The sequence below is a fragment of the Oncorhynchus mykiss genome, chromosome 17, assembly GCF_057628025.1.
Source record: "Oncorhynchus mykiss isolate SJ-2025 chromosome 17, ASM5762802v1, whole genome shotgun sequence".
NCBI lineage: Eukaryota > Metazoa > Chordata > Actinopteri > Salmoniformes > Salmonidae > Oncorhynchus > Oncorhynchus mykiss.
Genome location: NC_143038.1, coordinates 69,051,330 through 69,065,000, shown reverse-complemented (window position 1 = coordinate 69,065,000; position 13,671 = coordinate 69,051,330). Strand labels below are relative to the sequence as shown.

The 13,671-nt window shown below is 44.5% G+C and overlaps 1 protein-coding gene across 2 annotated transcripts in view; it reads left to right on the top strand.

Annotated features, from left to right (window-relative positions):
* The window catches only part of shmt2 (serine hydroxymethyltransferase 2 (mitochondrial)), a 28,738-nt gene that overhangs the window by 84 nt on the left and 14,983 nt on the right, over positions 1–13,671 (top strand). For both annotated transcript variants that reach the window (XM_036950834.2, XM_036950836.2), the window contains exon 1: positions 1–119. This exon is cut by the window's left edge. In XM_036950834.2, coding sequence (XP_036806729.1) covers positions 87–119 — 33 coding nt within the window. In that variant the 5' untranslated portion in view covers positions 1–86. The remainder of the gene's footprint in view (positions 120–13,671) is intronic.

The following is a 13,671-nucleotide window of genomic DNA, read 5'->3' as shown; positions in this document are numbered from 1 at the left end:
TTCAAAACAGCCTTTTCTAAGCGTGACCCTTTTAGAGAGTGAGGTGGTTAGATTGACCGTTGTTGTGCTTCTGAAATCGTACAAATATGCTGTCGTTGACGTTGAGGCAAATCGCACGGGTGAGTGACTACTTATTAATTTCGCCAACGTTACTCGATGATACATCTCGCTAGCTTCAAATCAAATTACAGCAAAATAGCATGCAATGACCAGCCAGGTGGCTAGCTAAAGCAGCCACGTTTGCAGCTGTATATTATTATTATAATAGCTAGCTATCTGGTTAGCTTAAAGGCTACTGAACAGTGTAGCTGGATTGGTATGGTGCAGGTACAACTAGTTAGCGACGTAGCTAAGCTAATTACCCACATTAATGTTATCTGACATGACTGGCTGGTTAACTACTGTAGTTAGCTAGGCTATACTCCTGAGAGACCACACACACACACACACACAATGTTGTCTGTTTAATGGTTGTGTACACGCGTTTAAATGTGTTTCCATGGTTTGTGATCATAGGAAAATGAGATGGTCCCAACATGTGTTTTTAGTAAGAGATCAACTTTCACTATCTCCCTCCCAGAGTCCCACGCTTACTTTGCACCACTCTGCACCACTGGGGACAAAGATGCCAGGTAGCTTGGCCAGTTTCCCACGTGTTTGGTTTGACATTAGGAACTAACTGTAACCTTGAGTGATTGATTACCCCTCTAATGTAAGTAACTGTCTGTAATATAGTTAACCCTAGTTACGCGTAGTTACACGGTATGGATAGTAAACTCGTCAGATGTAAACACTTAGCCTCACATGGTTACTGTTTAACTGGTGAGTGATGCAACAATCTAGCTGGTTTCATCATTTCAGCTGGTTGGCAAATTATACTGCTACTTTTCTAGCTACATTCATGTAGTTTTGGACTTGGAAGAAAATATTTCTTATTTTAAGCTGGGAAGATTTTTTTTTTAAAAAACAAACATTTTTAAACATATAGTCCTATTTGAATGTATGAACAATTTGAACTGATGTGAATATGTTTCACGATTTGACAGTAGTTGATTGATAAAATGTTTGTGGACTTTGATGACTACAATGTTTGGGATCCTTTCAGAGGGAGTTTGTATTGCACAAACGTTCTTTACAAACTTCAAGCATTTTCCTAGACAGGGCAGTATCTGAAAGCTCAAAGTGCAAAAAATACAGCTTTTCTGCAAGAACAGTCGACAAATATTAACCCTTCTCAAGGTAGTACTTTTACAGTTGGCACATAGTCTACCTGTTAATTACACCAGTCAGCTATTAAGGAACCTAATAGCTTGATGTTTATTATGTAAGTATCAAGATAGTATTTCCGTCTGCATGGGGCTAATACATCACTGTCACAACACTTTCAATGGCCAGTCTACGTATTCACCTTCTCTCACTCTCCAAACAAACATGCAACAGGTTTGTGTATCAGAGGCAAAGCTATTGATCTGTTAGCATCCAGCATTGGAGCCTAGACATATCACATTTTGTGAGTCTAAAAGCTTGTGCTATACATATGTTTTTTTTGTGTGTAAATTATGTACATGATGGTTATCCTAATCTCAGTACCTAGATCCAAATAGAGGTTGTCATGAGAGACTGTAGGCTACGTGATGGGTTAGGGAGGCCATTTCACACTGAGCGAGCCGAACACCCGTGAAGTGGCAACCTTCTCAACGTGGACTAAACAAGGTCGTGAGAATCTGTTGTGCAGACAAACTAATGTAGGGCAGTCTTTGGGTTAATGTTTCCTATTAAGATGACTGAATGGTTTGCATGCTTCTCCTATTGTGCTAATCAGTTAGGAATGCATCCTAATGCAATTTCAAAGATCTCACGAGTTGCAGTCTGTATGGTGGCGTGCACTCATGTAGAAATAAGGAGGTGGCCTTAATCACTTTACTGAGGTTTTTAGGTCCAAGGCCTATCATCTCTGAACTACTTACTGTCTGTAATCATATATCTGCCTCCTGGGCTTTCATTTTGCAGGAGTAGCTGTTTTAACTTCAGTAAAGTAGGCCTACCACAAAGTAGTGAATTAGTTATGCATATGTGGCACTTGAGGAAGACTTGTCTTGAAGTTTAAATGCAATTCAAAACTGCTCACAGCAGATGTGTTGTTTGTTGTTGTTAAATCAGTGAAATTGCCATATAGTCTAGACATGGCTAGTTTCAACAAGTTTAGGACTGTAGCTAGGAGTCTGGCCTGTCTGCATTGTTTCTTCATGGCTATACTGTCACTTTCTTATCAATCTGCATCTATAAAGAGCCCCTTGTACTATTGAACCTTTTATTTGACCTTTATTTAACCAGGCAAGTCAGTTAAGAACAAATTCTTATTTACAATGAAGGCCTAGGAACAGTGGGTTAACTGCCTTGTTCAGGGGCAGAACGACAGATTTTTAACCTTGTCAGCTCGGGGATTCGACCTAGCAACCTTTCAGTTACTAGTCCAACGCTCTAACCACTAGGCTACCTGCCGCTACATCCTATAACTCTGAGTCCACCGTTTTGACTGGGTTCATATTATTGCCTTCGGAGGAGCCGAAGCTCAAAGCTCGGCGTCGGCCAATGAGCTCAGTGGTCTGTGCACACACCCCTGACCTGTAGCCTCTGTGCACACCCCTCTGTCTCCACTCAAGGCCACTGCAAGGGGGTGAGCTGGAGTTAAGACAAGAGCACAAGCTGAGTACCGCGTAGCCACATGTACAGTCTGTATTAGACTGTAGTTATTTTGAGGATCGTGGTTTTCATTGCGTTTGGAATGGGCTGGATTTTAAAATCTGTGGTTGTTTTTAGAATCCTTGACTTGCTTGTTGGCTTTAATTGGATATAGCCTACATGTGTTAAGCTTTCCATTTGAATATGAAGTATGAACTTACGAGTGAATGTTAGAGGTCTTACCTTATTAGCTCTGGGGGGGGGGGGGGTGGCACAGCCGAGGGGGGCTCCCGAGTGGCACAGCGGTCTAAGGCACTACATCTCAGCGCTAGAGGCGTCACTACAGACCCTGGTTTGATTCCATGTTGTATCACAATCGGCCGTGATTTGGAGTCCCATAGTGCGGCGCAAAATTGGCCCAGCGTCGTCTGGGGTTTGGCCGGGGTAGGCCGTCATTGTAAATAAGAATTTGTTCTTAACTGACTTGCCTAGTTAAATAAAGGCCAAATAAATAATGGCATTTTAAATAAAATAAAATAAATTAAAAAAAACATTTTACTTGAGCAAAGACTGTTCCTCAGTGAGACAGGAATGTCAGAATTCCAATCTGGTATCTAGGGAAGCAGGCACTCACTTTCCGCTGAGCCCTAACCTGAAGTTCTGTGTTAGGCTTCAGTGACTGAAAAACACTGCCTTACCAGTATGGTTTCTACATATTTGAGCCATAATGTGTGAGGAAAAGCCAGTAGTCATCTCACTATTTTCTGAAGGCGTTCTAATACAATACAATGCCCTGAAACCACCAGATACGCAACACGAGTGTTTCATTGTGATGGCCTTTATTTCTCTTTTTGAAGTGCTTAGGCAGTTTTTCTGATGTGTTTTCTGAAGAGGCAAAGTGATTGGTTGAGATCTGTATTTATTAAACAACTTTAAAGCAAGTTGTTTAAAAAGGCATTGGCAAGAATTCTGTGTCGCTGCCAATCAACCAGCACCTGATTTCTTAAAAATAATAGCCTCTCTAAAACTCACCAATGACAAACTAGCATTAACATCACTGTTACTTACGTTTGAAAAACAGAAGTGTTTGCACAGATGCCTACAAGTTAAGCAGCAGACAGGATCCAGTTTGTCTAGCCTAGGCCTACATGTAAACATTGGATGTAGAGAAGGCAACACATTTGTTCCTTGAGCTGCCCTCTCAACTGTCAGTGGCCTATAACAAGGGGTTAATGTTATCGTCGTTGTGAAGTTTTGGAGGCTTTCTACCGCTAGACTGAAGCCCCGTTGATTGTTCCTGTGACGCCCTGCCTCGTCACACGCTGGCTGTATCCAGCCAGACGTCAACCCACTTCACCCTGGCCGGTTTTCTCCTTTTTTTTCCTCCATTGGTTCTGTCCGCCTTGGCATCCCAGCTGAATCAGGGGGCAATTTGTAACGGCAGTTCTCCTATTAGTCAGTGACGGGAAGAGAGGCAGCGGCTGTTCTCCTGACTGATACTTCTGCCCTGTTTTACACCCCTGTCTTGCCCTTGTCTCCTTCTTTTCTCTGTCACCCGTGGTTACAAGGCTGATTGTAGTTTCACACCAGGCCTGATGGACAGCAGTCATCTGGAAAATGGACTCCTCTTCAACGACCCAGAGGAAGATGACAAGAAATAATCAGTTAAAATGGAATGATAGATGGAATTTTTTTTTCTTTGTTTCTTTTAGCAGCCAAAAAGGATAGTAGCAGGCTGGGCGTAGAGGCCGGTCAGACAGGAAATGACAAACCAGTGCATCCTCAACCTCAGGACAGTGTGTGACGCCTCAGTACCTCCCTACTAGAACATAGTAGACAACATGCTGATCTCATGTACCCTTGTCATCACTACTAGTTTCTCATCCCGTTCACCTTCAAAAGACATTCATCTGTTGTCTAAATATAGCGCTGCCAACAACAGTGACAGATCTGGTCCTTAGCATCTACACATCCTCTCACTACTTCTCTAGGATCAATTAATCATGCTGTTTTTTAATTAATACAGTGTAATGATGTGGGGTGGGGGGGGTGCAGCAGGCAGAGCAGGCCTCGGGAAGGAGAAGTGTGATCTGTTTGTTTAGAGGAGATTGCTGCCCAGGCTAGACGGAGGTGGGAGTAGGGCTGGGCGATTTATATAGTGTTTTTTTATTTTTTTATATATATTTGAGTTTGTTTCAGCACGTTATGGAAAATGCCGGAAGAATCAAGGTTCTGTTATAATGTTGTAACATTTTACAAATGCAGCATCTCACTGTCTCTTCTCTGTCAGCCCAATGTCCAATCATGTCCCAGTTGCGTGACAACACGTGCACAGAGGTTATCCACCAATCCCAACCCTAGACAGCCTTTCACAAATTGTAACCCCGCCGGAGAAGTGTAGCGCTGGTAAGAGTTCCACCAACATGGAAAGTGAGGACGCCAGCTCAGCCTCTCGTGAGGACGCCCGGCTCAGCCTCTCGTGAGGACGACGCCCGGCTCAGCCTCTCGTGAGGACGACGCCCGGCTCAGCCTCTCGTGAGGACGACGCCCGGCTCAGCCTCTCGTGAGGACGACGCCCGGCTCAGCCTCTCGTGAGGACGACGCCCGGCTCAGCCTCTCGTGAGGACGACGCCCGGCTCAGCCTCTCGTGAGGACGACGCCCGGCTCAGCCTCTCGTGAGGACGACGCCCGGCTCAGCCTCTCGTGAGGACGACGCCCGGCTCAGCCTCTCGTGAGGACGACGCCCGGCTCAGCCTCTCGTGAGGACGACGCCCGGCTCAGCCTCTCGTGAGGACGACGCCCGGCTCAGCCTCTCGTGAGGACGACGCCCGGCTCAGCCTCTCGTGAGGATGAAATCACCCCCAAAAAGGGCAGCAATGTGTTTTCAGTAGTATGGAAGTGGTTGGGGTTTAAGAGGTCTGATGTTTTCAGTAGTATGGAAGTGGTTGGGGTTTAAGAGGTCTGATGTTTTCAGTAGTATGGAAGTGGTTGGGGTTTAAGAGGTCTGATGTTTTCAGTAGTATGGAAGTGGTTGGGGTTTAAGAGGTCTGATGTTTTCAGTAGTATGGAAGTGGTTGGGGTTTAAGAGGTCTGATGTTTTCAGTAGTATGGAAGTGGTTGGGGTTTAAGAGGTCTGATGTTTTCAGTAGTATGGAAGTGGTTGGGGTTTAAGAGGTCTGATGTTCAGCAAACGAATGTACTGTGCAAAATGTATCGAGAGACGATTGCTATGAAAAGCAGCAGCAGCACAACCAAGAAGAAGAAGTTTGCGGTGGAAGGAGCTCTATTACATAGTGAAATATATGGTCCCGATCTTTACAGTAGAAAAGCTGGGCTTTAAAAAGCTGCTAGGTACAGTTGACCGCAAATATCAGCTGCCAAGCCGCAAGTATTTCACGGAAGAAGCCCTGCCGCGATTATACACTGCTACCCGCGAAAGAGTCGAGCAGAGAAGCTGGCTAGTGTTTATTTTTCCACCACAGCCAATCTATGGTCGAGCAGAACTTCAGAGCCATACCTACGTTTGACAGTCCACTACATAAATGAATCGTGGAAGATGATCATACGGGTGAAGTAATAGCCCAGGGTCTGAGGCTCTCTGGCATCGTGGAAGATGATCATACGGGTGAAGTAATAGCCAAGGGTCTGAGGCTCTCTGGCATCGTGGAAGATGAGTGAAGACCGACAGGTGTGCATGACAACTGACAGCGGGAGCAACATGGTAACAGCATAGCGCTTGATCAACTGGACCCGCCTGCAGTGCTTTGGGCTTCACCTTGCCATCGGTAAGTGTGACGTTGGATCATTTTAAAGTGCATTCTAAAAAGTTGTGTTCAGGCCAGCTGTAGGTTGTGTTAGTAGTTGTCCTTTTACCAATCCAATAGCAAATAACCACAGGCTGTTTTTAGTTTATAACAAACTCAATTTAATACATTTTCAGTCAAAATGATTACACATTCAAACCGCTTGTGGTGTAACATTCCTAAACAATAGAATAGACGTGTGGGTGGGAGGGGGAGATGGGGTGGCGTTGGTTTGACAGGTCAACTGAATACTGTACTTGTCACATTTATTTAAAATGCTGCCGTTCTTAGAATCCTTTCTTCATTCTTTTCAGAGACTGGTGTGAAAGACCCACGAGTTCACTGTGCCTTTGGGTTGTGCAAGAAGGTGGTCAGCACCTTTCCCTTCAGCTGGAACAAGAGGCGAGACTTGTCTGGAGCACAGGCTGAGCTCAAGTCTACCAGCTCACCACTACCCAACCATGTGGGGGTCAAGACAGAAAATGATAGAACAAATCCTGGATCAAGAAAAGGCCATAGCCTGGGTCCTGGTCTCAGAAGAAAAGCAGGCACCTGGTGTCCAACTGTCAGGATATCAATGTGTTGGAGTCAGTAAACAAAGCCATAGGCCCACTACAGGAATTCACTGACGTGCTGTCTGGGGAGAACTACGTTAGCGTCTCCTACCTCAAGCCTGTAAAAAAAACTGTTCAACCGCAGCCTCCTGCAGCCAGAGGAAGGTCACGCTCGCAAAGAAAATCAGGAGTGCCCCCACTACAGTATCTCAACTATAAGTACGAAGACCCTGCCACAGTTGGAACACCTTGATATGTCCTCGCTGGTGGATCCCCGGGTTCAGGACCACATGTATAGCAGATGACGACAAGATTGAGAGCATCAAACAAACATCTGTTTTTAGAGCGGAGGTCTCTGCTAGCTGAGTAAAGCACACGTCACCCTGGGCACAACTGTGCGCCACAGAAAGTGAACCGGTGTCTAAGAAAGGCAAGAAAACACTGGCAAAGCTTTTTCAAGACGACGGCACTGTCTGGCCCAGAGTCAGAGGAGGACGACATCAAAACTGAGTTGTCGAGTTACTTGTTGTCAGTTATTTTAGACCCCTGACACAAAGACCCACGTGAGTGGTGAAGGCTCCATGAGGTCTACATCTCAAGACTGAGTAAGCTTGCTAAAAAAAAGTACCAGTGTATTCCTGCTACAACTGCCCCTTCGGAGAGGGTCTTTAGCACAGCTGGGAACATTGTGACATGTCACAGGGCCTAAAGCCAGAGTCAGTAGACGGGCATGTGTTCCTCGCCAGGGCCTAAAGCCAGAGTCAGTAGACGGGCGTGTGTTCCTCTCCAGGGCCTAAAGCCAGAGTCAGTAGACGGGCGTGTGTTCCTCTCCAGGGCCTAAAGCCAGAGTCAGTAGACGGGCGTGTGTTCCTCTCCAGGGCCTAAAGCCAGAGTCAGTAGACGGGCATGTGTTCCTCGCCAGGGCCTAAAGCCAGAGTCAGTAGACGGGCGTGTGTTCCTCTCCAGGGCCTAAAGCCAGAGTCAGTAGACGGGCGTGTGTTCCTCGCCAGGGCCTAAAGCCAGAGTCAGTAGACGGGCGTGTGTTCCTCGCCAGGGCCTAAAGCCAGAGTCAGTAGACGGGCGTGTGTTCCTCGCCAGGGCCTAAAGCCAGAGTCAGTAGACGGGCGTGTGTTCCTCTCCAGGGCCTAAAGCCAGAGTCAGTAGACGGGCGTGTGTTCCTCTCCAGGGCCTAAAGCCAGAGTCAGTAGACGGGCATGTGTTCCTCGCCAGGGCCTAAAGCCAGAGTCAGTAGACGGGCGTGTGTTCCTCTCCAGGGCCTAAAGCCAGAGTCAGTAGACGGGCGTGTGTTCCTCGCCAGGGCCTAAAGCCAGAGTCAGTAGACGGGCGTGTGTTCCTCGCCAGGGCCTAAAGCCAGAGTCAGTAGACGGGCGTGTGTTCCTCGCCAGGGCCTAAAGCCAGAGTCAGTAGACGGGCGTGTGTTCCTCGCCAGAAACTCGTGAAGAACAAGTAAAGGACAAAATTTTATAATTTGATTTATTATTGTGCAAGTTCTTATTGTTCTTATTATTCTTAAGTTCTTATTCTTAATTCTTATTTTTTTTGTTTTTATGTATTTGCATACAATGATGACAGCCTGGCACGCAGTGTTGCTCATTTGTTTTGCAGAAATAGGCCTTGAGGCATTGTGTATATATATTTTTTACAATTTTTATAAAGAAAATTCAATGAAGAATTATGTCTTGGCCTTTTGTTATTTGTTCAGAGAAATTGAGGTTGTGAATTGTCCAAATCTGTGAAAAAAAATGTAGATATTACTATAAGGCTATATCGCCCAGCCCTGGTGGGAGGGGGACAGAGGAGTCTGCTTCCCAGGCCAGCCCTGGGTGGGAGGGGGACAGAGGAGAGCTTGATGGAGTGCGTGTGTAAGGAGCTAATAAAAAGGATGCAGTGCCACTGTTTAGCATCCTACAGTGACACCAGTGCAGAAAGGAGGGGATGCCCTCAGCGCAGACAGATGGACACCTCCGTCTGCTCTCTGCTGTAAGCAAGGCTGTGTGGGTGTATGTGCCAGCGTGTGGGCAGACAGCAAAGGACGGGTCCCGTCAGTACTTAATGACCCGTGTGATTTCTGTGTGTGTGGAACGTGTCCCCTGAGGGAGCAGGCGGGTGGACCTGAGCTGTCTCCCTAGGACTCCTCACCCCCCCTCTCCCTCGGGTGGACCTTAGCTGTCTTCCTCCTCACACACTCGGAGTGGCCCGCAGGCTGACAGAAGGCCAGGAGAGTTGGGTTTCACCATCACCCATTTAATGTGCCAACCTGGGAGGAGAGGATGGGGCCCTAGATATTCCTCCTCATCAGCACCACAGGAGCTAGCTCCAGGGGAAATAACTGCAGGCCTGCCAGGCAGCTCCTGGAAGATCTAGTACATGTTTATTTTTTATTTTAGAGGAAGCAGCCACAGCAGCTCATGAAGGTGAACGATCTGTGATAAAGATTTAATGTTGTAGGCTAATATATGTGCGTAAATAACCTGTCATTAGAATGAACGTGTTCCTATGTTCTGGAGATAGTTGTGTGAAAAATGGCCTGTGGTATTTATGACTTTGCAGTGTGCAGAATAATCTGTGACCTATTTTTCAAAGCATGAATTCTACTTGTTTTGACAAATATTTTCTCTTTCAGAAGTGCAGTGTTTAAAATAAAATAACACACACACACACACACCAGACAGTATATAACCCGTACAGTCATCCTGGTCACCATCATTTGTGTTAATTGGATTTTAATAGCACTGTTAAAGTGAAGTTACACATCACCCTGCAGTACACCGGAGACTGGCTCGGTAGGGGGTCTGGGTAAATAGAAGACCATCATTAGGCCAGTCCTGCTGTTTAATAAAAGGTGATGAGCTATTTAATTTGCATGCACCCCCCCCCCCCCCCTCCTCAACACAGCACTTTTGTAGTTTCACGGAGCTAGGGCCTCTGTTTTAGACAGTTATTCTCTTCTCACCATTGTCATGCCATACTACCGTCAGGTCGGTGTTGTACTTTAACCAAATTATCTGAGACTAGGTTTGGAAAATCTGACAAGCACAAACAACATAATCTTAGTGTGTCAATCCTATCCCTATTGTAACAGCCGTGCAGAGAGTAAACTGAGGGCTAAGGGAGAACTGACTAACCTGCCCAGAACATGAGCCAGCCTTTATTTAACCAGGAAGTTCCATTGAGGTCAGAAGCCCTCCGTTCCAAGGGGGCTAATAGAAACAGGGTAAATGTGTGGAAAGGGGAAAGCTGAAACTGTGTACCCACACTGTCCTGCAGCTAGCTGTGTGGAGAACTAGTCAGGCAGAGAACTAGGCATGGTGCTAGCTGAGATTAGATAAGAGGAAGTGCTGTGTAGAGGTCCTGCTGTTTCTGCTCTGTGCTGGCTCTTCAAAGCAGCTAGCTAGCTCCCTTCCCTAAGTACAGCTGATAGAGGCATACAACCATGCTGATTATTATCACTCAAACACCAAGCTAACTCTAAATTATATTAGTTACACATTGGAGTGCATAAGTGAGAGATGTCTGTTAAAAATAGAAAATGTTATGTCTGCCTTCATGTGTCTAGATGTATTAATCGTTAAAAAAGAGACATTGACAACAAAGTAGGCTACTGTATGATTTGAAATACATAGGCCTATCTTCTGAAACCGTTCTGGTTATGTAGTACGTGTCTCTGACACTTCTACTGTAGGTCCAACACTGTCTTATACAGTCTTAACAGCTAAGATATGTGGTTAGTAAACAGCCGAGAGCTAGAGATTTAAGAACCGCCGACTACGCCAAGAGTTGCAATTTTTTCTTTTCTATAATGACCTTGGTCAAGACATAACAAAACACCATTTGGATACTTTGACTCTGCTCCTCAGTGACTGCTAGCAGCAGCAGCACCATGGAAGCATAGGCTTTGCGAACATTGCTTGGATAGCTATTTTCTACGAGGGAGAACTGCCCCAATGGAATCTCATGATTTAATAGCATAAATTCTAACGGCATGAAGTAAATGGACCGTCGTGGTGCCTCTGGGTCTCCCTCTAGTCTCCCTCCCAATGAGTCAGACGGCATACATCCTCACTACAGACTAGATCTGATCTATCAAGTGCAGATTGAGCTAAAGCAAAAAGCATTTTTTTGTTGTTGTTGACTTCTGTAAATAACAGTCATGGAAGCCTGGGACCTGAATAAAACTGAACAGCCACATCCAAGGGATATAGTAGCTAGAACCTTGTCATCGCAGATCTGGTTGGACAAAAAAGCCTGACTGGCCTGATTGTTTCCCTCCGTGTTCATCATGCTCTACTGTAGGTGTCAGGGTGCCATGTTGTGTAGAACAGCATAGAACATGGTGTATCCCAAAGAGATCAAATTAAAATGTCAGCTATTGTAATTTCTAGAAACATTTGAAATAGAGTTTTGATTAATCCGTTACAGTGCCTTCAGGAAGTATTCACACCTTGACGTTTTCCACATTTTGTTGTTAGACTTTTTTTTTTTTTTTTGGTTAAATGGACTGAATAAAATGTATCCCCCATTTACAGAAAATGCGCCATAATGACAAAGTGAAAACATGTGTTTTGACATTTCTTTGCTATTTAATTTTTTTTTGTAGTGAAATACAGAAATATCTGAAGTATTCACACCCCTGAGTCAATAGTTTGTAAAAGCACCCTTTGGCAGCAAAACAGCTGTGTCTTTCTGGGTAAGTCAAGACCTTTGCACACCTGGATTGTGCAACTTTAAAAAGTTATTTTCAAATATCTTCAAGCTCTGTCTAATTGTTTGTCAGTTATTGCTAGACAACCATTTTCAGGTCTTGCCAAGGAATTTCAAGTCAAAACTGTACTTTGGCCACTCAGGGACATTCATTGCCTCCATGGTAAGCAACTCCTGTGTGGATTTGGCCTTGTGTTTTAGGTTATTGTCCTGCTGAAAGGTGAATTCATCTCCCGGTGTCTGGTGGAAAGCAGACTGAACCAGAATTTCCTCTAGGACTTTTGCCTGTGCCTAGCGCCATTCCGTTTCTTTTTTTATCCTGGAAAAATTCCCCAGTCCTTAACGATTACAAGCAATACCCATAACATGATACAGCCACCACTATGCTAGAAACTATGGAGAGTGGTACTCAGTAATGTGTTGTATTGGATTTGCCACAAACATAACACTATTCAGGTCAAAAAGTTTGCTTTGTTTTTCAGTATTACTTTAGTGCCTTGTTGCAAACAGGATGTATGTTTAGGATTTGTTTTAAATTCCTTACAGGATTCTTTTCACTCTGTCAGTTAGGTTAGTATTGTGGATTAACTGCAATGTTGATCCATCCTCTGTTTTCTCCTATCACAGCGATTAAACTCAAACTGTTTTAAAGTCACCATTGGCTTTATGGTGAAATCCCTGAGCAGTTTCCTTCCTCTCCTGCAACTGAGTTAGGAAAGACACCTGTATCTTTGTAGTGACTGGGTGTATTGACAGTGTAATTAATAACTTCACCATGCTCAAAGGGATGTTCAATGTCTGCTTTTTAATTTAAAAAAATTACCAATAGGTAGAATTGGTAATCTACCAATAGGTGCCCTCTGGTGCATTGGTAAAACTCCCTGGTCTTTGTGGTTGAATCTGTTTGAAATTCACTGCTTGACTGAGGGACCTTACAATTATCTGTATGTGTGGGGAACAGGGATGAGGTAGTCATTCAAAAATCATGTTAAACATTGCACACAGTGAGTCCATGCAAGTTAAGTGATTTGTTAAGCAAATGTTTACTCCAGAACTTATTTAGGTTTGCCATAACAAAGGGGTTGAATACATATTGACCTAAGATATTTCAGCTTTTCATTTTTAATTAATTAGTTAAAATTAAACAATTCCACTTTCACATTATGGTGTATTGTGTGTCGGCCAGGTACAACATTTGGGGAAAAAATAGAATTTTTATTTAACCCAGGCAAGTCAGTTAAGAACAAATTCTTATTTTCAATGACGGCCTAGGAACTGCCTGTTCAGGGGCAGAACGACAGATTTTTACCTTGTCAGCTCGGGGGTTTGAACTTGCAACCTTCCAGTTACTAGTCCAACGCTCTAACCACTAGGCTACCCTGCCACCCCTGGTGGTGTGAAAAGTGGCGTGAATAATTTCTGAAGGCATGAAAGTTACCTGGTTGGTGCATTATGCTTTGTGACAACGTTGGCTATCCCTAGTTTATCACTTACTGCATCTGCATGCTTGTTGCGTTATTTTTCTTGGTGCGTTCGTTCTAAGTAGTATAATATACAATAGTATAATAATCTTAGTAGTATAATCGGATCTGTTCAAAACCGTGGCAGGAGTGGTCATTTTTGTTTTTTTTGATATGCAAAAGAGAAATGGGTGTATTCATGTGGTTGTTGAAATGCACAGATTGCTTTATGTTTAATAATATAATATATTTCCTCTCAACAAAGAAACACGACCGGTAGTTTGAAAACTTGGCAGCATATTTTTCTGCCGTGCTGCTTTGTTGACATCTCCAACCACCCCTCACCAGGTATTCAGACAATAAGCGGCCGCTAATGCTACCGTTGTCTTAACCAATGGGATTTGTAGATCAGACGTGTGTTCTTGTGAAATTGCATGCTAACACCACCTC